The sequence below is a fragment of the Podarcis pityusensis genome, assembly GCF_964106645.2.
Source record: "Podarcis pityusensis genome assembly, chromosome: 13".
Lineage (NCBI taxonomy): Eukaryota > Metazoa > Chordata > Lepidosauria > Squamata > Lacertidae > Podarcis > Podarcis pityusensis.
The window spans coordinates 19,393,344-19,417,651 of NC_138038.1; the positions used below are offsets into that span (position 1 = coordinate 19,393,344).

At 45.5% G+C, this 24,308-nt stretch overlaps 1 protein-coding gene across 2 annotated transcripts in view; it reads left to right on the top strand.

The window, feature by feature from the left end:
• The window catches only part of SAMD14 (sterile alpha motif domain containing 14), a 34,475-nt gene that overhangs the window by 972 nt on the left and 9,195 nt on the right, over window positions 1-24,308 (top strand). Inside the window, exons 2-6 of one of the 2 annotated variants that reach the window (XM_080979430.1) lie at window positions 4,535-4,586; window positions 13,995-14,131; window positions 20,653-20,962; window positions 22,532-22,619; window positions 22,788-22,862. In XM_080979430.1, the coding sequence (XP_080835556.1) occupies window positions 4,547-4,586; window positions 13,995-14,131; window positions 20,653-20,962; window positions 22,532-22,619; window positions 22,788-22,862 (650 nt within the window). In that variant the 5' untranslated portion in view covers window positions 4,535-4,546. Of the gene's footprint in view, window positions 1-4,534; window positions 4,587-13,973; window positions 14,132-20,652; window positions 20,963-22,531; window positions 22,620-22,787; window positions 22,863-24,308 lie in introns of both variants that reach the window. The other variant, XM_080979429.1, reaches the window with a different exon arrangement.

Below are 24,308 nucleotides of genomic sequence, written 5' to 3' on the forward strand. Positions count from 1 at the left end.
ACCATCAACATCACCATTATTATCTCACTTGCCCTTTTGGCCCTGCGAAATATCTCTTCCCCCTTTTTTCTTCCTTTCTGCTCTCACTGGGAAAGGCTGGCTGGCTGCAGGATTTCCCGCACGTCGGATCAGAATGGGAAACACAAGGAAATTTGCCTTCGTTCGTTCCCGGCCTCTTATTATTGTGGTGGCCCGGGGACAGGGACATGTTTTCGTTTTCTTTTTTGCATATTTGGGAGTCCCCATGCATAGCCCTGCAGGTTTGGACATTCAAACCAGTATTTTATCATCATTTCTGCAGTACAGAGAATATTTGGAAATTCTCCTTTCATCGACCTCATTAGTATAATCCTAAAACTATGCCCATACCTGAGATGTGGACAGTATTTCGAATTGCCTTCCTACTTTGTGTTTTTTCCCCTTTCCTTTCTTTCTCTTTCCTGTTATTCTTTACGCTAGTCTATAGGCGGGCCTTTGACTGTGTGTCATGGTGTGTGCGTGATTTATTACAGTATTATTATTTACAGTGCAATTATAAGCATGTTTGCTCAAAAACAAGCCTTGTTCTGTTTACTCCCTAGTAAGTGTGCTGAGGGTTCCACTGCCATTTATTCAAGCCCCTTTCCTGGCCTTCAACACTAGCCATTCCACACTGTGTTTTTAAAATCCAATTTGTGGGTGGATTTCCTCTCCCCCTTTCCCTTCGTTCTGTTGCCTTTCTTCAACCCTGGAAGAGATTCTGAGCAGCTAATCGCCCCCCCCCCCCCCGCATGTCACTGTGAATTCAGAGGGTTAGGAAGACATGGTGCATTGGCTACAATGTTTGGCTTAGGTGTAGGGAAAGCAGGTTTGGGTCCCCGCTGGGTGGCCTTTTCAATATCTCCCTCTTTCCCTCTCTTAGCTTAATCTACCATCCAAGGTTGTTGTGAGGCTGAACTGTTGCTGTGAGCTACGCGGAAGGGTGGAACAGAGAAATGCAACACAAAAATGAGGCTCTTACTTTTGGATAGCACATCGCTTTTCCTTATTTGCAAGAAAAGGGTCGGGTTGTTTAATGCTGCTGTGTGCTGAGTTAGTAGAGGGCTGACAGCTCAGATCTAGGCCTTGGGTGTGATCCTGGCCCAGTTACCGTTTTTCATGTGTCTTGAGTGCTATTGCATGAATCAAGGACCTTCGGCCTATGCATCAATTCCCCCTTCTTCTCATCCTCCATTCTCCATCTCTGCAGACCTACTCTTTTCTGAATCCCTTCTTCCCCCTCCTCTTTTGTTTTCATGCACACAGGCGTTTCCACAAGCTCTTCCATCCCTCTCTGCTTTTTCCTCCCCATTTCCCCCTCCTGAATCTCTCTCTGTCAGGTGCCTGGGAAGGAAGTGAATAATAATCAGAAGCTCTACACCTCTAAAGGGAAAACTGACCCTGCAAATGTGCTAACCTGAGCTTTTGCGAGCACATCTGGAAGCAGCTGTGCCCTGTACAAGATGCCTCTTGGGACAAAAGGCAATTTCTGGGGGATACTGCATGTGCAGCTCTTTGCATATTTCCCATAAAAGGTCTCCCTCCACATGTTCCAACTACAAGCAATTTTAGCAGTGTTTCTCTTTGGAAACAACAGGCTGCTTCATTTGTTTTCTGGACTGGGACGGGTATGAAGTTCATATGCACCAAAAGAATGGGCATTTTGAGAAAAACCTGCAGTGGTTATTTACTTGTTTATATCCTTCATGGCTTAGGGACGCAGGTGGCGCTGTGGGTTAAACCACTGAGCCTAGGACTTGCCGATCAGAAGGTTGGCGGTTCGACTCCGCGCGACGGGGTGAGCTCCCATTGCTCGGTGCCAACCTAGCAGTTCGAAAGCATGTCAAAGTGCAAGTAGATAAATAGGTACCGTCAGTGGCGTAGCGTGGGGGGTGCAGGGGGGGCCGGCCGCACCGGGCGCAACATCTGAGGGTTAGGGTTAGGGGGCGCAAATTCACGGGTTAGGGGGTGCAAATCCACAGGTTAGGGGGCGCAAATTACTTGCCTTGCCCCGGGTGCTGACAACCCACGCTACGCCACTGGGTACCGTTCCGGCGGGAAGGTAAACGGCGTTTCCGTGCGCTGCTCTGGTTCGCCAGAAGCGGCTTAGTCATGCTGGCCACATGACCCGGAAGCTGTACGCCGGCTCCCTCAGCCAATAAAGCGAGATGAGCGCCGCAACCCCAGAGCCGGCCACGACTGGACCTAATGGTCAGGAGTCCCTTTACCTTTACCTATCCTTCATGGCTTAGAAAGAATACGTCAGATAAGCTAGCTTGGCCTTTATAATGTCAGGCAGATCTAAAATACACCCCCTTTTTTGCAAAAGTGCAGCTGGGACATGATGGGTGAGAACAAAAATGCAGCTTGGGACATGGGAGGTGTTGCGCATGCTACAACTTTTTGCTATCCAGGCCATCAGAAAACAGACAATGATATATTGCTCTGTGGTTGAAGGCCATAGTAGAGCATCTAGGTTTGCACGCAGAAGGTCCCAGGTTTAACCCCCAGCTTCTCCATGTAGGCCTGGGGGTGTCCTCTGCCTGAAACCTAAGATAGGCAATGCAAGAACCTTCTGAACTAGGTTCTATGTTTCTATGTGTACTATGTGACTCAGTATAAAGCAGATTCCTGTGTAGTTAAACAAATCTTTTCTCCTACCCCACCCAAAGTTACTGGTAGGTCAAAGTTGCTGGTAGACAGGCCTAAGCAATAGTTCACTGTGAGTTCAGATATAATTATTATTATTATTATTATTATTATTATTATTATTATTTATTTATACCCCACCCATCTGGCTGGGTTTCCACAGCCAATCTGGGCAACTCCCAACAGAATATTAAAAACACAATCAAACATTAATAACTTACCTAAACAAGGCTCTCTTCGGATGTTTTCTAAAAGTCAGATAGTTGTTTATTTCCTTGACATCTGGTGGGAGGGTGTTCCACAGGGCGGGCACCACTACCGAGAAGGTCCTCTGCCTGGTTCCCTGTCACCTCACTTCTCACAGTGAGGGAACCGCCAGAAGGCCATTGGAGCTGGACCTCAGTGTCCAGGCTGAACGATGGGGATGGAGATGCTCCTTCAGGTATACAGGGTTGAGGCCATTTAGGGCTTTAAAGGTCAGCAACAATACTTTGAATTGTGCTCGGAAATGTACTGGGAGCCAATGTAGGTCTTTCAGGACCAGTGTTATGTGGTCTTGCCGGCCACTCCCAGCCTCCAGTCTAGCTGCCGCATTCTGGATTAGTTGTCGTTTCCGGGTCACCTTCAAAGGTAGCCCCACGTAGAGCGCATTGCAGTAGTCCAAGTGGGAGATAACCAGAGCATGCACCACTCTGGTGAGACAGTCTGTGGGCAGGTAGGGTCTCAGCCTGCGTACTAGATGGAGCTGGTAGGCGGCTGCCCTGGACACAGAATTGTATTTTCACCATTTCTTTGGTCCCCCCCCCCCCCCCGTCAGCCCTAGGAAATGGACGCAACTTTTGCATCAAGGCAGAGGGTGGGATTAGATGAGGAGGTTTGAATTATTTTCTCCCCTGCCCCAACCCAAGGCTGGTGGATACCAGAGATGTTGACTAGGCAGGCAGCTGGCTGTTCGCTATTGGTCAGGCCCTGTTGAGTGATGGCGTGTTGTGATGCAAGACTTGAACACACAGAGTATGTTCTCCAGGGACGGCAGCAGCAAAAGCAATCAAATCCATTAAGGTGCCTTATTCAGATCCATTTGGCCAATAAGTGTGAATCCCTGCTTCCCTTCCTTCCTGTCCCACCCCAGCAGCTGAAAAGCAGAAGCAGCACGCAGGGGCAGAAGGCAGAAGGCAGGCTGTCTCACAAGGCACTACAGTGGTACCTTGGTTCTCAAACACACTGGTACTCAAACAGCTTAGAACTGAATCCTGCAAACCCGGAAGTAACTGTTCCGGTTTGCGAACTTTTTTTTGGAAGCCGAACGTGCTCCATTCTGACTGCCACACTTCTGTTTAGAGTGTTACGCTGAGGTCTGTCTGTTTTTGCTATTTATTTTGTGTTTTTGAGGCTTTTTTTGTTTTGTTTTTGTGACCATGTGGGACCCAGTTCAGCTCCTGATTGATTGATTGTGTATGTGACTGCTGTACATTGTTTATTGGTTTCATTTTGTGGATCAGTGGTCTCCTTAGAGAGTAAAATTCATGTGAAATTGCTATTTTAGGGGTTGTTATTAAAAGTCTGGAATGGATTAATCCGTTTTGCATTACTTTCTATGGGAAAGCGCGCCTTGTTTTTGGAATGCTTTGGTTTTGGAACGGACTTCTGGAACGGATTAAGCTTGAGAACCAAGGTACCACTGTATCACAGTTGAAGAAGACATTCCAGTTGGGAAGGGCATGGGAAAGGGTTGAATAGGAGGTGTGACTTATAGGGACTCCCATGTGCCAGACAGGGAGGTCTAGCGATTCCTCATGCCAGTTGTAAAGACTGACAACTGTTTCTCTTTCTCTCTCCCTCCCTCCATCTCTCTCTTCCTTCACAGATTTACTTCATTATGTCTTCCTCCAAACTCCAAGATGCGGATGAGGTTTTCGGTAAGCTCCTTATTCCTCCCCGGCCTCTCCCGATCCCTGCGCCACCCAGGGGCTGCGCCTAAAAAGAAGCATTTGTAAACCTCCTAGGACCCTCACTACAGGTGGCATGTTGGTGGGAGGGTGGAGGTTTTTTTGGGGGGGGTCTTTTTATATTGCAAACTGCCCTGTGACCTTCGGATGAAGGGCGGGATAGACGTTTAAACAATAACAACAAAAATAACGTGGCAAGGGAAACATTCTGCATGTGCTCAGAGACACTCTCACATTCATAAGGCACCCATAAAAAGGTAAAAGGACCCCTGACTGTTAGGTCCAGTCTCGGATGACTCTGGGGTTGTGGCGCTCATCTCGCTTTATTGGCTGAGGGAGCAGGCATACAGCTTCCGGGTCATGCCACTTCTGGCAAACCAGAGCAGTGCACAGAAATGCCATTTACCTTCCCGCCGGAGTGGTACCTATTTATCTACTTGCACTTTGATGTGCTTTCAAACTGCTTGGTTGGCAGAAGCAGGAACTGAGTAACGGGAACTCACTCCGTCGCGGGGATTCAAACCACCGACCTTCTAATCGGCAAGCCATAGGCTCTGTGGTTTAACCCACAGCACCACCTGTGTCCCTTTCATAAGGCCCCCATAGAGATGGCAAGTTGGAGACACACAATTCCCGTGAATTGTTCTCACATTGGCGGCACGTATTCTATTACACTGTGGTTCAAAAGCCTGTGTGCAGTGACTCCTTGCAGGGACTGAGGCAGTTTCCCAAGCAAACACACCGAGCACAACGTTCATCCAGGGCCCTAGATTTTAAATCGCAGGCCCTGCCCTGAGCGCAGTGTGAATTAACTCTTCTCTTTTTTTTAAAGATATTTATTGAAATTTTCAAAGTGTTACAAAAAATAAAATAGAAGCAGAAGAAAATACAAATAAAAATAGTTGACAAAGTAGAAAAAGAAAAAAAAAAACCCTTCCCACCATATGAGTAAAAATTCAAAATAAAAAAAGTGACAGAAAAAAAAGAAAAATACAAAAATACATCACAAACCGTTAAAAACATTTAAAAACAAATTCATTATTTTCAAATCCTTAACTGTCATTGCCTTCTTTCTTAGACCTCCTCCTCCTCCCTTTCTTTGTATCCTAGTTATTAATTATCCCAGCAAATCCTTTCCATGTTTCATAATATTCTGTCATTACATTACCCTAAACTGTTTTAATCTTATCTTTCTATAAAATAAACCTTAAAGCTTGAAACTTAAATCTTATCCTTACCAACTTCTCATAACCATAATATTCTTTCATAATTCTTTAAACATCTTTGCTAAAGCCAAGTAATTTCATTCCAAAATTTTTCTAACATTCATCAATTTTATAAAACAGTTCTAATGGTAGAGAAAAGAGATACAAACAAATCCAATCTTCATCCAACGTCCCTTCCTCCTGGTTCCGGGTTTTGTCAGTCCTTATTATCCCGTCGATCTAGCCCATTAACCTGGCAACCTTATATCCGAGGCCCTCAAGTCTCTTCCATGTCCCTTCCGCAGCTCTTTTTCATATTTGTAACTGTATTTTCCCTTGTCTCCTGCTCGTGGTAACTCCAGCTTGACAATGTTCTTAACCCTTCTCGACAGATCAGCCCCTTTTCCATATTCAACACTGAATTCCATGTAGTATTTAAAAGCATGTTTCAAAGACCCTCCAAAATTAAGAGCCCCCACAAACCCAAACATCTCACGGCCCATTGCCATATTTGAAAAGTCCAAACGTCCCAGCATAGGGGGGTCAATCCAGCCCCCCATTTCCAAGCCAAACCAAACTTTTCCTTTCCAAATCTGGCTTTTTCCAAGTTCATTTGTCAAATCCGAAAACTCATATTCCTGTTGGGCCTGTTCTGTCAAGACACACTCCTGATTTAATTCCTGAGTGGGCTCCACATATTTTCCCACTGTCTGTTCAAAATTTCCCACTGCCTGTTCAAAATTTCTAGTCGAAGTCGCCATCCAATTCACCTTCTCGTGTAATTGTTCCAGTAGGGCATTTGTTTTATAGAGAGCACACAACAAAGCTTCTGAATACATTGTCCTGCAAGGTCAGATGCCTGTTCCCACAGTTGTAATCTGTAACAGCTGCCGACTCCCTGGAGTTGGTTACAGTTTCACAGACTCCCTCTAGGGGGAAAACTTCTATTTGTTCTTGCAACAAAGTTTCCCTTTTTGAGATACTTTGTCAATATATATTCCTTTAAAATGCGAAGGGGAACAGTGGAATCACTATGTTTCTCTTCTTTTAGCTATCTGTCAAAAACACTTGTCTTTGGTCAATGAACTTCAAACGTCAGTCCTGACACCCCACTCCAGGATCAGGACGGAGGAAAGTTACTTTACTTTAAAGTCACTTTAAACAGTCCAAAAAGATCCCCCCCCCTTCTCCTGCTGTCGAAGGGGGGTTCCACAATTTTAAATGGTGAAATCCAATCCTTTAAAGACGATTTTCTGAGCTCTAGTTTAAATTGTCTTTGCTTTATTCTGTTTACAAAGGAACGGAAGGCTGACTTCCTGTTTAGACCTTCCCGTTCTGTACCAAATTAGAGTAAGTTTTTAAAATCCAATTCTTTTCTACTCGTTAGTCCTTATTTGATGTCCAATTGTTCAAAGTCTAAGTACTCACGGGTGCTTATTTTAAAGTCCAAATTGTCCCAGGAAAAAGGCAGCGCTCTCCGGCAACGGCTATGCGGCTTCGCTCCACGGAAATAGCAGTTGACTCACAGCACCGCGCCACTTCCTCCTCTTCACTTCGGAGACCGTTAGTGGGTTCCTTAGCGGGTTGGGGGGGCGCTAATGGTGCCCGCCGAGCCCCATGGTCACAGGCTTCATCCGCCTGTGATTTTTAAAAGGGTCCCCGCTTCGCCGTAGCGGAGAAGACCCGTTTCCCGCGGAGCTAGTCCCTCCAGTTCAGAGGGAGTCTGCCATTGCTGGTGGCGCCACCCCGGAAGTCCAGTGTGAATTAACTCTAAACACAGCTACAAACCAAGCTATTGGGGGTTAAGGATGGAGCAAAATGACCCAAAACAAAATGCCAATGCTCAGCCACACTCATTGTTGGATGAAGAATTTGATGCTGCTGGCATGGTGCCCATTGCTGCCTGTTGGGCATTTTCCATTTCTGTGCTTTTGAGCTTACAAACCTGGCGTCTGGGGGAGGAGGCAGAGAGGCAGGGCTTGGGGTCACCATCCTAGCTTCTCATCTGCATCTTGAATCTGGGGGGGGGGGGGGGAGGAATGTCACTTTCTGCACGTTCTAGCATGACCCAGAAGAATTTATTCCTTGTGCGATGCCCCCTTCTTCCTTTTCAAATACTCATATCCTGACCATTTGGCATGTTAAGACACAGCTGGAACATAAATGGGGTTGCAAGCTCCTCCCATCACCTCTAACCATTGGCCATGATGGCTGGAGCTGATGGGACTGCGCTTGAGGGTCTGCAGTTCCCCAGCTCTTCTTTATGAACTCAGGCAAGAGAAAATCCTTCTCATTACCTGCTACCTGATCCTTTTAAGTGGAGATGCTGTGAGATTGAAGTTGGGGCCTTCTGCAGTCAAAGCATGCGCTCTATGGCTTCGCCACCCTGAACACGTGCTAGATATGAGTTGGGGGAAATAGCAGTGCCATATTATTTTAGTACATCTATACAGTGGTACTTCGGGTTACAGACGCTTCAGGTTACAGACTCCGCTAACCCAGAAATAGTACCTTGGGTTAAGAACATTACCTCAGGATGAGAACAGAAATCATGTGGCGGCAGTGGGAGGCCCCATTAGCTAAAGCGGTACCTCAGGTTAAGAACAGTTTCAGGTTAAGAACTGACCTCCAGAATGAATTAAGTTCTTAACCTGAGGTACCACTGTATATATCTTAAGTCCCCCATCACCATTAGAAGCTCAAGGTGGCATGCCTGCTTCCCGCCACCCATTTTATTTTCACAACAACCCTGTAAGGTGGGTTATAGGCCGAGAGAAAACAGCTGGCTCAAGGTCACTCAGTGAGCTTCACAGTGAGGTGGGGATTTGAACCCGTGTCTTCCCAGTGCTCGTCCTTCCCAGCACTTTAACCACTATACCACATCCCCACTAGCTTTAGATAGAAAGAGGAGTGGAACCTAAAAATGATTTCTTCCCCTTTATTTTAAACAAAACATTAAAAGAATGTAGATAAACGAAACTTTAACCAAGTGGGAGGGGGAATAAAAGGTAAAGGGACCCCTGACCATTAGGTCCAGTCGTGGCCGACTCTGGGGTTGTGGCGCTCATCTCGCTTTACTGGCCGAGGGAGCCGGCGTACAGCTTCCGGGTCATGTGGCCAACATGACTAAGCCGCTTCTGGCGAAGCAGAGCAGTGCACGGAAACCCCATTTACCTTCCCGCCAGAGCGGTACCTATTTATCTACTTGCACTTTGACGTGCTTATGAACTGCTAGGTTGGCAGGAGCAGGGACCAAGCAACGGGAGCTTACCCTGTCACGGGGAGGGGGATAGTCGTCTGCATTTTTCTGGCACTTAAAAAAATGGTTAGTTAAGACTTCCGTCTTAAAACTGTTCAATGGGCAACTAAAGAACTAAAACAAAATGAATAAAACTCTTTAAAGAGTCACAAAGCAGTGCAAACATTGTAGGGGAAAAGGGTAGCCTTACTCATTCTGAATCACAGAGGTGCATTTGGAACCTCACCGTGCAAAAACTTTCTGGGGTGGCATGATTTAGAAGGAATGGAAAGAGGATGGAGGTTAGGCTCTCAGTACCTACAACCAAAACATGGCCATAATATGCCGTTAGTTAAGAAATTGTAATTAAGAATCCAGGCATTAACTTATACCTGAGCATGCCTGTTTCCTCCTCCCTCACCAATCCAATTTCCTTTTGTGCCATGGTTTTTCAGATTGTAATCTCGAGGGCAGTCTTTCTCCCTCTTTTTAAAAAAATCACCCTGTAAGCCGTTCTGGAAGGAAACCTTTTTTGGCTGCAGTGCAGGCTAAAAATTACTTAAATAAAATATGAATGTGTGGGCTCCCTCCATGATGTCAAACACTGATAAAAACTCATTGGGACGTACCTTTCTATGCTATGTATTTCATTCTTGCATTTTAATTTTACTTGTGTACCACCTTGGAAAGTTTTATATCCTGAAAGCTATGGTTGGATGGAAATGAGTGCTGGAGAGGGCTGACTCACCCAGTCACTCCGATTGTACAGTGATGCTTTTCTTCCTGCCTGAACAATCGTGGCAATGCTCATGGTAAACAATTCAGAATATCTGGTTGCAATGAGGGCAAGCTGAATCTAGGCGGTGCAAAAAACTACATCTGCTCCACATTCTTCTGTTCCTCATCCTATTATTCACCCAGAGCCAGATTTTCCCCAGCTTTTTCAAATCTATGCCCAAATTAGATTTCTGCATATGTACGCATGCATATTTCATGTAAGGGGCTGCATTACGAAAGCATCTCTGAGCATGTGCAGAAAACTCTCAGGTAAAGGACCCCTGGACGGTTAAGTCCAGTCAAAGGTGACTATGGGGTTGCGGCGCTCATCTCGCTTTCAGGCCGAGGGAGCCGGCGTTTGTCCACAGACAGCTTTCCGGGTCATGTGGCCAGCATGACTAAACCGCTTCTGGTGCAATGGAACACCGTGATGGAAACCAGAGCACATGGAAACGCTGTTTACCTTCCTGCCACAGTGGTACCTATTTATCTACTTGCACTGGCGTGCTTTCGAACTGCTAGGTTGGCAGGAGCTGGGACAGAGCAATGGGAGCTCACCCTGTTGTGCGGATTCGAACCACCAACCTTCTGATTGGCAAGCCCAAGAAGCTCAGTGGTTTAGACCACAGAGCCACCTGCACCACTACAATCAGCCTCGACGCAGTTGGGATATGGGGAGCAGGTGCCCTATGGCTGAGAGCATCCATGCAACCCGAGCCCTTTCTAAAACTAAGCAGTGTTGTGTTTTGTCTTGTATGTGCAAGCACATGTTCTCTGCCACCTCTCCAACTTTGCTTGCTGATGTTTCATGTCTCCCGATACCGTTGTTCCTCGTTTCCCACTCCCGGCATCCCTGTGTAGTCAATTAAGCGATGGCTGACTTTTTGCTCCCGGGAGACACCTCGCCGCACACATGGCTACACGCACAGCGACACACACACTCACACAAACAAGCGAGCCCCTCGCGCTTCCTGCCTCAAGATGCCTTGCGGATCTGATTAATTCATGAGGCTGTTCTGTATGCAGGGAAGGCGCTGTTGGGAGATGGCGCAAACATGCGTTGCAAACGGCAAGGGAGATAGGACTACTGTACCGTTGATGTGTGGGCATAATTGGAGCATTTGAGGGCCCAGGCAAGCGTGTGTGGGTGTCTGTTTGTGTGAAAGAGAGAGGTATGTACGGATAAATGGTTTTGTCTCAGAACTGAAATCTGCGCATGGCGGGGTCAAAGTCCGCGGTCAAACTGCGAACGTGGGGAACTGTAATCTGACAGCTACGTTTGTTTGCTTTAAAAGCCACTTCAGAAGGACATGATTGCAAAAGTGGCACAGAGGGAAGGTGCTTAACCTTTCTTCAGCCGTCATTTCCCCCTACTAAATCACACACACACACACACATCAATAGCATTCCTCCATGAAAGATGCTGAATGTATATTTGCAGGGGGGGGGGAGGAAGAAAGAGAGCAAAATAGTGTTTGTGTACAGCAGCAACAAAAGTAAAAATATGTGTGAGAAATACAGAGGTGGACATATGTGTCTATGTATAGCTCTCATGTACTTCTGTGTCTGAAGGGGGGGAAAATGAATGAAAAAGAAATATGTTTCTCTATGTGAGGCTTGGTCTGCAGCTGGGAATTTGCCCCATTGAACTTGACAGAACTTACTTCTGAGTAGAAATAAGATGTCTGTATTAAGAGTGGGGAAATGCTTCTTTGGGAACGCAGTGTGTTTGTGTTACATCTGGGATTTGACTGCATGATACTCATATTTCACAGCCGATTTGCACTAGATTCAGGGTGACCACATGCACATCACCAGAAAAAGAGGAAATAATAATAATAATAATAATAATAATACTCTGGGCAGCTCCCAACAGAATTAACGATGATAATGATGATGATGATGATAATAATAAAGCGATAAAACATCAGATAGTAAAAGCTTCCCTAAACAGGGCTGCCTTCAGATGTCTTCTGAAAGTCAGGTGGTTGTTTATTTCCTTAACATCTGATGGGAGGGCGTACCACGGGGAGGGCGCCTCTACCGAGAAGGCCCTCTGCCTGTTTCCCTGTAACCTCACTTATCACATATAGGGAACCTCCAGAATGCCCTCAGCGCTGGACCTCAGTGTCTGGGCTGAACAATGGGGGTGGAGATGCTCCTTCAGGTATACTGGACCGAGGCCGCTTAGGGCTTTTAAAGGTCAGCACTTTGAATTTTGCTCAGAAATGTACTGGAAACCAATGTAGGTCTTTTAGGACCGGTGTTATATGGTCTCATCGGCCACTCCCAATCACCAGTCTAGCTGCTGTATTCTGGATTAGTTGTAGTTTCCTCCACCGCTACCTTGTGGCATAGATTTGCATAAAATTTGCACATGTTGATTTATAGGAATAGAAGAAAATTTAGAAAGAATTATTATAATTTAAACTGAAATACAGTGCATTTTATTACTTAGTTGGGACATTTGTAATCCTCGGCACATTTGGGAAGGCTCACACTAAAAAATAAATCAGAAGCAGTGGAGTCTAAAACACTGACTGTAAAAAAACGGTAAGAAAACTTTTTTTAAAAAACCCCACAAGACATTCTGTCAGCCCAGTGCTTCAGACCCAAGACATTTTGCTGCTTAAGGCAGAACAGAAATGGTGCCTCTACCTAAGGTCTAGTTCTTCTGCCACCTGAGGTGGAAAAATCCTATAGGAAGTGGAGTAATAACAGCAGCAATAACAGCAGCAACTTGCTGCCCTTTCCATTCAGTTGCTGCCGTTTCTAAAACACACGCCGGGTGCCATTTTGAAAAGGAGTCCTGACAGCCAAACTATGTTGCTTCAGCCGTGTTTCTTGTTCACGCTGCCTTCCTCGTTCGTGTGTAAAGTGAGGGGTGGGTGGAACATAGTTTTTAAATCAAAATGGGAAGAGCTGAGATTTCCTAACTTCAACGGGGTCCCCCAGCCCTGCGGTAGGGGCAAGTTAAACAAGTCTCCACATGTAAACCCTCTAACATTTCTCCGATAAAATAACAATAAAAATAATAAATTTTATTTATACCCCGCCCTCCCTGGCCAGAGCCGGGCTCAGGGCGGCTAACACCAGTAAAATTACAATAAAAACATAATAGGAAGGGGGGGGACCCAATTTAAAATACAGTTTAAAATGCAGCCTCATTTTAAAAGTAGCCCATAGATCAAAACCGTAAGGGGAGGGAAACATAAGGGTCAGACTGATTCCAAACCAAAGGCCAGGCGGAACAGCTCTGTCTTGCAGGCCCTGAGGAAAGATGTCAAGTCCCGCAGGGCCCTAGTCTCTTGTGACAGAGCTTCCACCAAGTCGGGGCCAGTACTAAAAAGGCCGTGGCCCTAGTTGAGAGCAATCTAACCAATAGGGACACTGTATTCAATAATAATAATAATAATAATAATAATAATAATAATAATACCTTGCCCATCTGACTGGCTTGCCCCAGCCACTCTGGGGGGCTTCCAACATACCGGTAAATAAGAACAACAAAACATTAACATTTTTAAAAACTTCCCTGAAGGGCTGCCTTCAGGTGTCTTCTAAAGGTTGTCTAGTTACCTCCTTGGTTGGGGGGGGGTCGCATAACTCCATCCCCTCTGACATTTCTCCGATGAACATAGGGACGTCCTAAGGAAAAGCGGGACATTCCGGGATCAAATCAGAAACTGGCATGGCTTCTGGAAAAACGGGACTGTCCCTGGAAAGTAGGGACATTTCGAGGGTCTCCCAGGCCAATAGGTGTAATAGGATGCCCGCCCTATAGGTAGCCTGTTCTGTTCTGGGAGGTCATGTCTTTGAAAGGATACTACTGAATGACGACTGTGCTCTTCTCTTCTCTGAATGCTCTCTCTGTGTGTCTCCTTCCCTTCTTGCCCTCCATTCCACCACCCCTTTTCTGTGTCCCCCTTACTCGGTGGGGCTTGAATTTCACTCGTTTGCCCCCTCCCCGCTTCCCTACTTCCTTCCTTTACGTTGCATCTTGCCCTCTCCGCACTCCATCCTTCCTCCCGCGGCCGCCCCCCCGGCCGCTTCTATGCTGACCTCTTCCTCTCACGCTCGCTTTTCCTCGCCTGCCACCGCTCTGCCCCCCTTCCCGTTTCTCTCTTTCACCCCCAGATTTTAATGATGTGATTCCAGAGACCCAGAGGCTGGACAGCAGCTTGCAGAAGGCCCGAGCCCAGCTCTCCGCCAAAGGCAGGCGGCAGCGCCCCTCCAGGTCCCGGTTGAGAGACAGTGTCAGCTCCACAGAAGGGGATGATATCCTGGAGAAAAAGGTCAGTGTTAAGTTGTGGGTGAACATATCAGACGACACAGCGATTCTTCAAACAGCTCTTGTTTATTCCCAGGCCAAAACAGAACTGTACTGAAGGGTTCAGCCAGCCTGCTTATATAGAGCTCCACTACAATGCAACAGTAACCACTTTCTGTAACTAGCCAATCACGGAACGTCACTTTCAATTCCTTATTTGCATATGTGGACCTGAGTGAAAACTATCTACAGTATCCCCCTGCTGGCCCAGGGTGAGAACTTCAGTACATAACAGTCAGTGCCCGGCCGATGCCCCACCAAATATCTACCTATGCATTACTCTCGCTTTCAGACCCTCCAACATCCCACGGATGAAAACAGGGATATTTCTCACTCCCTCCACCAACGGACCAAGGTGGATAAAAATCAATGAATTAAAAAAAATAAAAAAACCTCATATTTTTAAAATTTAAATAAGATTTTTTTAAAATTTAAATTGGATTTTTAAAATTTAAATCGGATTTTTTAAAAATAAAATGCTTTTGGAGGAAAATTTTTCTAATGATAGTTTTCTATTGAAGTTACCTTATAGTCCAAAGGCTATTCATCAGGTAATAAGGATTTGTTTTAAGTTTTTCCATGTGTGCTAAACTTCAGACTAAGCTTTTAAAAAAATAAAAATAAAAAATTGTTTAACCACATCAGTTAACAAACATGGATACATATGCTATAATGTTATTGTTTCAGTTAAACAAATTATTTAAATTGTTATGAAGGAAATGATTGTTTTTCTCCTTCCAATAAAGTATAGCAGAAAAGTTGTCCAAATATAAACTGTTAACTCATTAAACCTCAAAATAATTTTATAATTATCTGCCTATGTATTTCTAATAGTATAACCAAATCAGTAATTTTTGATATTACTGTAAAAATGACTGAAAATTTATCATTCCAAAAATGAAACCTTTGTCTGGTTGTAAATATTAAGATTATACCAGCAAGAGTGAGTCTTTCTGTAAAAAAATGATTTAAATCAAGTCTTACTGACTAGTGATATAAATCAAGTTTCACTGACTCATGATTTAAATCATGATTTAAATCGATTTGATTTAAATCAAGTCTACCCTGCAACGAACCCTCCTCAACCCCCAACGCACACACCCCGCGGGGTGGAGCCTCAGTAACGACAGTCTCTCCCAGGTCCGGATTTAGGTTTGATGAGGCCCTAAGCTACTGAAGGTAATGGGGCCCTTTACATGTCTGCTGTCCTTTGTCAACAACAAATTGCTGCTGCTTTTTTGAGTTGAATATATGCTATATGGTAATTTATGGACCTAATAGGTATCTCAAGCCATTTGCACATCTTACTATGCAACCAGTCCATGGCGAATGTGGGCACCCTATATATAGAAAGGAGCAAACCGGTGATATTTTAGGCTAGCAGGCAGGGCCCATTACTTACATCATAAGAGCCTACACAACACAAAACACTGTTGCTGTATGTAGGTTTTATTTACTTTGCTTTTTATCTTATATTTTGGAAATGTACATCCAGGTTTTTTTCCTTTTTAATTTTTTGGGCACCCCCAAGAGAGTGGGGCCCTAAGCTATAGCTTGTTTAGCTTATACGTAAATCCGGCACTGGTCTCTTCCATACACTCCAACATTTCTCTGACGAAAATAGGGACTTCCTAAGGTAGGGACGCTGGTGGTGCTGTGGGTTAAACCACTGAGCCTAGGACTTGCTGATCAGAAGGTTGGCAGTTCGAATCCCCGTGACGGGGTGAGCTCCCGTTGCTCAGTCCCTGCTCCTGCCTACCTAGCAGTTCAAAAGCATGTCAAAGTGCAAGTAGATAAATAGGTACCGCTCTGGTGGGAAGGTAAACGGCGTTTCCGTGCGCTGCTCTGGTTCACCAGAAGCGGCTTAGTCATGCTGTATGCCGGCTCCCTTGGCCAATAAAGCGAGATGAGCGCCACAACCCCAGAGTCGGTCACGACTGGACCTAATGGTCAGGGGTCCCTTTACTTTACCTTTTACCACCTTGATGTCAAAGTGCATGTCAAAGTGCAAGTAGATAAATAGGTACCACTCCGGCGGGAAGGTAAACGGCGTTTCCGTGCACTGCTCTGGTTTGCCAGAAGCGGCTTGGTCATGCTGGCCACATGACCCGGAAGCTGTATGCCGGCTCCCTCGGCCAGTAAACCGAGTTGAGCGCCGGAACCCCAGAGTCGGTCACGACTGAACCTAATGGTCAGGGGTCCCTTTACCTTTAAGGAAAAGTGGGACATCCCGTACTAAAATCAGAAACTGGGACAGCTTCTGTAAATCTGTGACTGTCCCTTGAAAATAGGGACACTTGGAGCGTCTGCCTTGAGCTCGCAGGTGAACCCACCACCCCCTGTATCCTAAGCATCATCTCCTTGGTTTGGGCTTTCAGAGATGCCTGTTCATCTCCTGGTGGTTGAAACATCAAGGGATCAAATCATGTTGCCTAGAAGGCTGCCCACCCCTGGGTGGACCTGGAAGGTCACTGACAGGCCCACTGGGGGGTTGCAGCCAGATCTCAGGTGGGGCGCAGCAGGAGCACTGCCAGCATGCAAATCTAGGGTGAAAGGATAGGAGCCAACTCCTGGGGGCTGAGGTCCCTTTGCTCCCCCCCCCCCAATAAAATATTTGAGGGGAGAACCCAAAGTTGATGGGCATTGCCATTCAAATGGTGCATGTGTGCTGCCTCTTGTGATTGACTATGCAAGGCAAGGCTTAGCTGCCTCCCCTATTTTATTTGATTTTATTCAGGTTGGCACTGGGGTTAAGAAAAGGGGTCCCAGAGGCATATTTGGGTTAAAAATGGTTTCTGGGTCTGAACAGGTTGACGATCATCTGGGCAAAATACCCTCGTGGTACCGTACCTTACAGAATATCATAGGGCAGTGACCCAAAAGTTGGCATTTCACACTATTTCCCTTGGATTATGGGATGCCCTTTTCACTGCTATGTGAAACAGCAGCCACCAGTTGTTTCAGATCACTTGTGGAAAATATACCTTTTTGCCCAGGTGAAAGTTTGAGCGTTCATTAAGTACCCAAGCTCTTGTTTTATATGCCTCGACATAACCATTTTAATAGTTTTATGTTGTGTTCTTGCTTCCACGACATTGTTTTGCTTCTGTGTCGTGCATCGCTTAGTTTTAAACATTAAGCAGTAAATAAACGCTTTTAAATAAAAGGAAAATAAGTAACTTTCATCTGGTTTGCCATTGTTAAACAAGGTTCTAAACTGGATAAGCCTTTGGTCCAACTTTTCATTTATTCCTACATATAATATCACAGATAAACCATTAATCACCCCAATAACAGAATCCCTGGTGGGGCCAGTTCACCCATTCAGATGCCAGTTTTTAAGTTATAACAGTTCTATAGAGATACATTTATTGTCCATTAGCGTTTTCATCTCTATTTTGCAAATTGCAGATTGTACTTGATGGCCACATGTTTAGATGGCTTTTTAAAAGCAGATTGGGCCAATTCCTGGAGGATGAGTCCATCCATGACTACAGGTCACGATGGCTATAGGCACCTTCTAGATTCAGAGGCCGTATGATGTGGGACCCTCATTTCTGTGGCCTAAGAGAAGGAGAACGTTATTGTCCTCTTGTCCTTGTTGTGGGCTTCCCACTGGCATGTGGTTGGTCACTGTGAGAACTAAGATGCTGAACTTAATGGGCTGATCTCGCTGGGGGTCTTATGTCTTTCCTCATTCTAGTCCAGTGAGATAGGCCACAGTATCCCCATTTTCTAGACTGAGGAACTGAGGCTGAGAGATAATGCCTTGCCCACAACCTCATAATGAGTCCCTAGCAATTCTGGACGGCACTAGGGTACAGTGGTATCTCGGGTTACATATGATTCAGGTTACATACGCTTCAGGTTACAGACTCCGCTAACCCAGAAATAGTACCTCGGGTTAAGAACTTTGCTTCAGGATGAGAACAGAAATCGTGCTCCAGTGGCATGGCAGCAGCAGGAGGCCCCATTAGCTAAAGTGGTGCTTCAGGTTAAGAACAGTTTCAGGTTAAGTACAGACCTCCGGAACGAATTAAGTACTTAACCTGAGGTCCCACTGTATATCTGAATCCTACTGAATGCTAGTAGCTGCCTTCTGTCCCCATAATGTACTCACTGCACTCCAGCCCTCAGATGAAATCTCTAAGAAAAGATCTGGAGGTGCCGATTAGAGAATTACTACAATCCCAGCACATAGAGGGGAGGAAGTGTGTGCATCTCCTTCTTGCTAAGCACCCAGTTTGCCAGCCCCACCTGTACAAAGAGAGACAGAATGTCCAAAAGTCACCTACATATGCACAGTTAAGCATGCATAGGCAAAAGATATGTGGATCCAGATTCCATTAGAATATGAATCAAGTGACGCTTGCTTGCATTTGCAGGTGTCATTACTTCCCTCCATGTTTGGGCCATATCAAGGTAGAAGCATCATCCGGCACAACCTGCAATTTCACATTTTCATTTTCACATTAATGAAACAGGTTGTGAGCCATGAAGCTGTGCCCTGCCTAGCTGTTTTGAGTCGGTATTTATTTCCCAAACAGTAAGTGGCTTGAAAGTTCTCACCCATTTAACCGATCAGGAAACACCATGTGAAATTGGTGGCCAAAACCAGAACAGTCAGGAAACAGCCAACAGCAGCCCTCTCTAACCTGGTGCCCTCTGCAGTTCTGTTGGACTACAACTCCCATCATCCCTGATCATTGGCTATGCTGGCTAGGGCTGATGGGAGCTGTAGTTCAAAACATTTTATGGGCACCTACCAGCATGAGTTTGACCAAACTGCGGGAGGCAGTGGAAGACAGAAGTGCCTGGCGTGCTCTGGTCGATGGGGTCACGAAGAGTCGGACACGACTAAACGACTAAACAACAACAAATTTTGGGGGAAGGCTGGCCTAAGTAGGGAGTTTCCCGGACATATCCGGAATACTGCAGTCGGAAGCAGTGTCCGGGCAGAAATCCTGTTCTCACCTGGTTTACTGGGTGCTGTGTTGGCCTCTCTCCAACCAAGATCGCAAATGACATCTGCTTTTCCAGACTATTGGGCGTTTTCAAGACGCTATCTTGGGAGTCATTTTGGACTCACAGTTGTCCATGGAGGCGCAGGTCAATTCTGTGTCCAGGGCAGCCGTCTACCAGCTTCATCTGGTACGCAGGCTGAGACCCTACCTGCCTGCAGACTGTCTCGCCAGAGTGGTGCATGCTCTGGTTATCTCCTGCTTGGACTACTGCAATGCGCTCTACGTGGGGCTACCTTTGAATGTGACCCAGAAACTACAACTAATCCAGAATGCGGCAGCCAGACTGGTGACTGGGAGTGGCCGCTGGGACCATGAAACACCGGTCCTGAAATACTTACATTGGCTCCCAGGATGTTTCTGAGCACAATTCAAAGTGTTGGTGCTGACTTTTAAAGCCCTAATGGCCTTGGCCCAGTATACCTGAAAGAGCATCTCCATCCCCATCGTTCTGCCCAGACGCTAAGGTCCAGCTCCAAGGGCCTTCTGGTGGTTCCCTCACTGGGAGAATGAGGTTGCAGAGAACCAGGCAGAGGGCCTTCTTGGTAGTGGCACCTGACCTGTGGAACGCCCTCCCTTCAGATGTCAAGGAAATAAACAACTCTCTGACTTTCAGAAAACATCTGAAGACAGCCCTGTTTAGGGAAGTTTATAATGTTTGATGTTTTATCGTGTTTTTAAGATTTTATTGTGAACGGTCCAGAGTGGCTGGGGAAACCCAACCAGATGGGCGGGGTATGAATGAATGAATATTACAGTCATATCTCATGTTACGTTTGCTTCATGTTACGTTCTTTCAGGTTACGTTCTGTGGCGACCCGGAAGTATTGGAAAGGGTTACTTCCAGGTTTTGCCGCTGGTACATGCACGGAAGTGCTAAATCGCGCTTCGCGCATGAGCACAAACACCAAATCACGCTGTACACCTGCGCAGGTATGGTGCTTCAGGTTGCGCTCTTTTTATGTTGCGAACGGGCCTCCGGATCGGATCCCGTTCTCAACCAGAGGTACCACTGTATTATTATTATTATTATTAATATTATTATTATTATCATCATCATTATCATTATTACAGTGTTACCTCGGGTTAAGTACTTAATTCATTCTGGAGGTCCGTTCTTAACCTGAAACTGTTCTTAACCTGAAGCACCACTTTAGCTAATGGGGCCTCCTGCTGCTACCGCGCCGCCGGAGCACGATTTCTGTTCTCATCCTGAAGCAAAGTTCTTAACCTGAAGCACTATTTCTGGGTTAGTGGAGTCTGTAACCTGAAGCGTATGCAACCTGAAGCGTATGTAACCCAAGGTACCACTATATTACTACTGTATTAGTATCGTTACCATGGATGGTTAGGTGGCTATTTGTTGTCCTCTGAGACCCCCCTCCTGGTCCACTGGGCATGCAAGTCCATCTGCAGTCAGAATGCCCGGGCAGCTGGACTCTTTTCTATCTGCTTCTCCTTGCAGGCGGGTGATAGCTGTGGAAGCCCTCTCCACCGCCTGAGGTCTCCTCTCCACGGTTCCCTCCAGGCCTCATCTCCTCTCTCCGGTTCCTCGCCCTTCACTCGCGCCGGCGAGTTCTCCTTTGATGCCCCGACAGTCCGGAGGTCGGTGGAGCAGGAAGAGCAGCCGTCGTCGCCCCTCATCCGTTACCGACCTCTGACCAACACCTCCTCCCAGGAGGCCTTAGGGGGCACCCCCACCAGCTCCTCGCCCAAGTCCTGCCACAGTTCAGACAGCTCACCCATCTATGCACGCAGGGAGAGGCACAGTGAAGGTAAGCAGGGGCTCTGGGCAGCTTGGGGCTGGGGGAAACCATAGACCTTGCCACAAAACATGTCATCATTGAGGAAAGAAGTACCTAAAGGGCACATAACCTGTCTGCAGATGCACAAACCTACCTGCAGATTGATTTGATGCAGAAAAGGTTATACCTCCATCCTCCCAGAAATATCCTGTAAGTTCTTAAAGAAAGTAAACACACAATAACCTCAAGAAAAGGTTATTTCTGTATGCCACCAGTGTTTTGTTAGTCCCCAAATTGAAAATGAGCAAAGTCCCAACTAGAGAAGAATGGCAACTTAAAACTGACAGAATATATGCAGCTTGCGGAACTAACATATAGAATAAGAGAACAAGAAGCACATAAGTTTAAAGAAGATTGGAAAATGTTTACTGAATATATGGGAGGAAATTGTGTACACTTGAAAACGTTGGCAGCATTAAGATAAATTCAGCAGTGTAAATAAGTTTTGATGGATGTAATAATGGAATAAAAGGTAAAGGTAAAGGTACCCCTGACCGTTAGGTCCAGTCGCGGACAACTCTGGGGTTGCACACTCATCTCGCTCTATAGGCCGAGGGAGCCAAAGTTTGTCCGCAGACAGCTTCTGGGTCTTGTGGCCAGCATGACACAGCTGCTTCTGGTGAACCAGAGCAGCGCACGGAAACGCCGTTTACCTTCCCGCCGGAGCGGTACCTATTTATCTACTTATACTGTGATGTGCTTTTGAACTGCTAGGTGGGCAGGAATTGAGACTGAACAATGGGAGCTCACTCCGTCGCGGGGATTCAAACCACTGACCTTCCGATGGGCAAGCCTTAGGCTCTGTGTTTAGACCACAGCGCCACTGAATGGTATAGTTTATGTAAAATATGCAGAGATTTATGTTATGCAAAATGAACCATGAAAAGAAAAGAAGGGAAGTAATTGATGTTTTAAGGTTATTTAAATGAATACATTAATTGTAAAACATTTGCGCTTGAATAATATTCCTTACACATCTTTCCAAGCCTTCATTTCAGCCAGGGCTTCATTTCAGAGCTTAGTTTTCCAACCCCAGGCCATATGCGCAGAACACGGGAAATATTAGTAAAAACAACAGAGCTCTTGAGCATGTGCAGAAAGTTGGTTGGCGGGCGGGGGGAGTAGAAAAAGGAGAATTTCCCAGATGCCAAAATCCAGGTTTGGCAGCAAGAAATCTTTGGTGAAAGAACCCCAGCAGATATTTAAAACCACAAAATATGCAACAACGCAAAGCATGTAATATAGGCTTCTGTGCCTTTAAAATATGCTCTTCTAAGGTCCTTCTAAAGTCTTCCATTTTCCGTAGCACAGAAAAAGACCACACATTTGGAAAGCTAATAATGTTTACTTACAAACTCTTCAAAGGTCAGGTTCATGTGCTTTTCCATACAGCAGTCAGAAAACACAGGCATCAAAACTTAGGCTAATTCAAAAGTGGTTAAAATCCCTACATTATTTGTGTATCAGGCTTTGGCCTAAGCACTTCTCATTTCAGAAATTAAACACTGTTCCCTCTCACCTCCCCGTTTCCCCTTCCAGATGACAGCCGGGACACGAGCCCGCCAGATCCTGCAAGCCCAACTATTGGTCTCGACAAGAAAACCCGACGGAAGTTTCTGGATTTAGGGTGAGTCTTGAAAGCTGGCTATTCAGAGACAAGGAGTGGACCACACTGATTCATTTGGTATCTTTGGGGTCTCTTTCACAGCCCCCTCTGCTTGTGTGCTTTCTACATATCTCAGAACTGCACCTGATTTTTCCACATGTGCCTAATTGTCCCCTTCCTGATGCACAGGGTCACCCTCCGAAGGGCATCTTCTGGGAAGAGCAGGAAAGAAAAAGGGGGCAATCGTCTCTCCATGGGCAACAGGTAAGCAATTGGCAATTTCCTGAGGCTCCTCTCAAACTGATTTCTCGTGGAACCCTGGAAATTATGTGGAAGGTGGGTGATACACAGACATGCGCACGCACACACATAATAGAGGGGCGTCAGAAACATCCACCCAAAAAAGTGCCATGCAATTGTGTCCCTAGTGATAGCTTTTATAGGTTTTCCCAAACTTGGGTTTCCAGCTGTTTTTTTTGACTACAGTTCCTATTATCCTTAGCTAGCAGGTCCAGTGGTCAGGGATGAGGGATGTAGTCCCCAAACAGTGGGAGCAGCGTCGGATTTACGTATAAGCTAAACAAGCTATAGCTTAGGCCCCCACAAAATTTAGAGGGGAAAAAACTGGATGTACATTTCCAAAATATAAGATAAAAAACAAATCAAATAAAACCTACATACAGCAACAATGTTTTGTGTTGTGTAGGCCCCTATGATGTAAGTCATGGGCCCCGCCTGCTAGCCTGCTCCCTAAAATATCACTGGTTTGCTCCTTTCTATATATAGGGTGCCTACATTCTGCTATTCATAATCAGTAGTAGTTTGCATCATATATTTACACCTATTATTATTTCATGTTATAGCAAGTTTCTAGGGACTAGATTATGAGTCTTTGTACATTGCGTTTCTAAAGGAACTTTTGTTATTGCCAAATACCAATGTGTTTGCATTATTAAGTTTGTTATGAATAAAAAAATCATTTTAGGCTAGTTTAATAATTATTTCAGTATTAATATACTTCTTAATTGTATTTCAGTTCAATAATTACTATGATAAAATACATATTCTGTTATGTGCAAATGGCTCTAGATACCTATTAGGTCCATAAATTACCATATAGCATATATCCAACACGAAAAACAGCGACAATTTGTTGTTGACAAAGGACAGCTAGACATATAAAGGGCCCCATTACCTTCAGTAGCGTAGGGCCTCATCAAACTTAAATCTGGGGGGAGAGTTTGGGAAATTTCACAACTGTGCTGAGGCATATATGTGAAACTAATCCATCTCTGACCATGTTTCATATTTGGATTCATGCTCCCCATCCTGATCACAATAAAAATAAATAAAAATTAAGATTTATTTTTTAAGTGAATCTTGTACAGATAGAATAAGGAAATATAGCTAAATGCAACAAAATACCATGCAGTTTATTGGTTCTTTTAACAGTACAGTGGTACCTTGGTTCCCGAATGGCTTAGATGTCGAACAAATCGGCTCCCAAACGCTGCAGACCCGGAAGTAAGTGTTCCGGTTTGCGAACGTTTTTTGGAAGCTGAATGTCCAACACAGCTTCCACGGCTTCCAATTGGCTGCAGGAAGCTCCTGCAGCCAATTGGAAGCTGTGCCTTGGTTTCTGAACGGTTTCGGGAGTCGAACGGACTCCTGGAACGGATTAAGTTCGAGAACCAAGGTTCCACTATATAA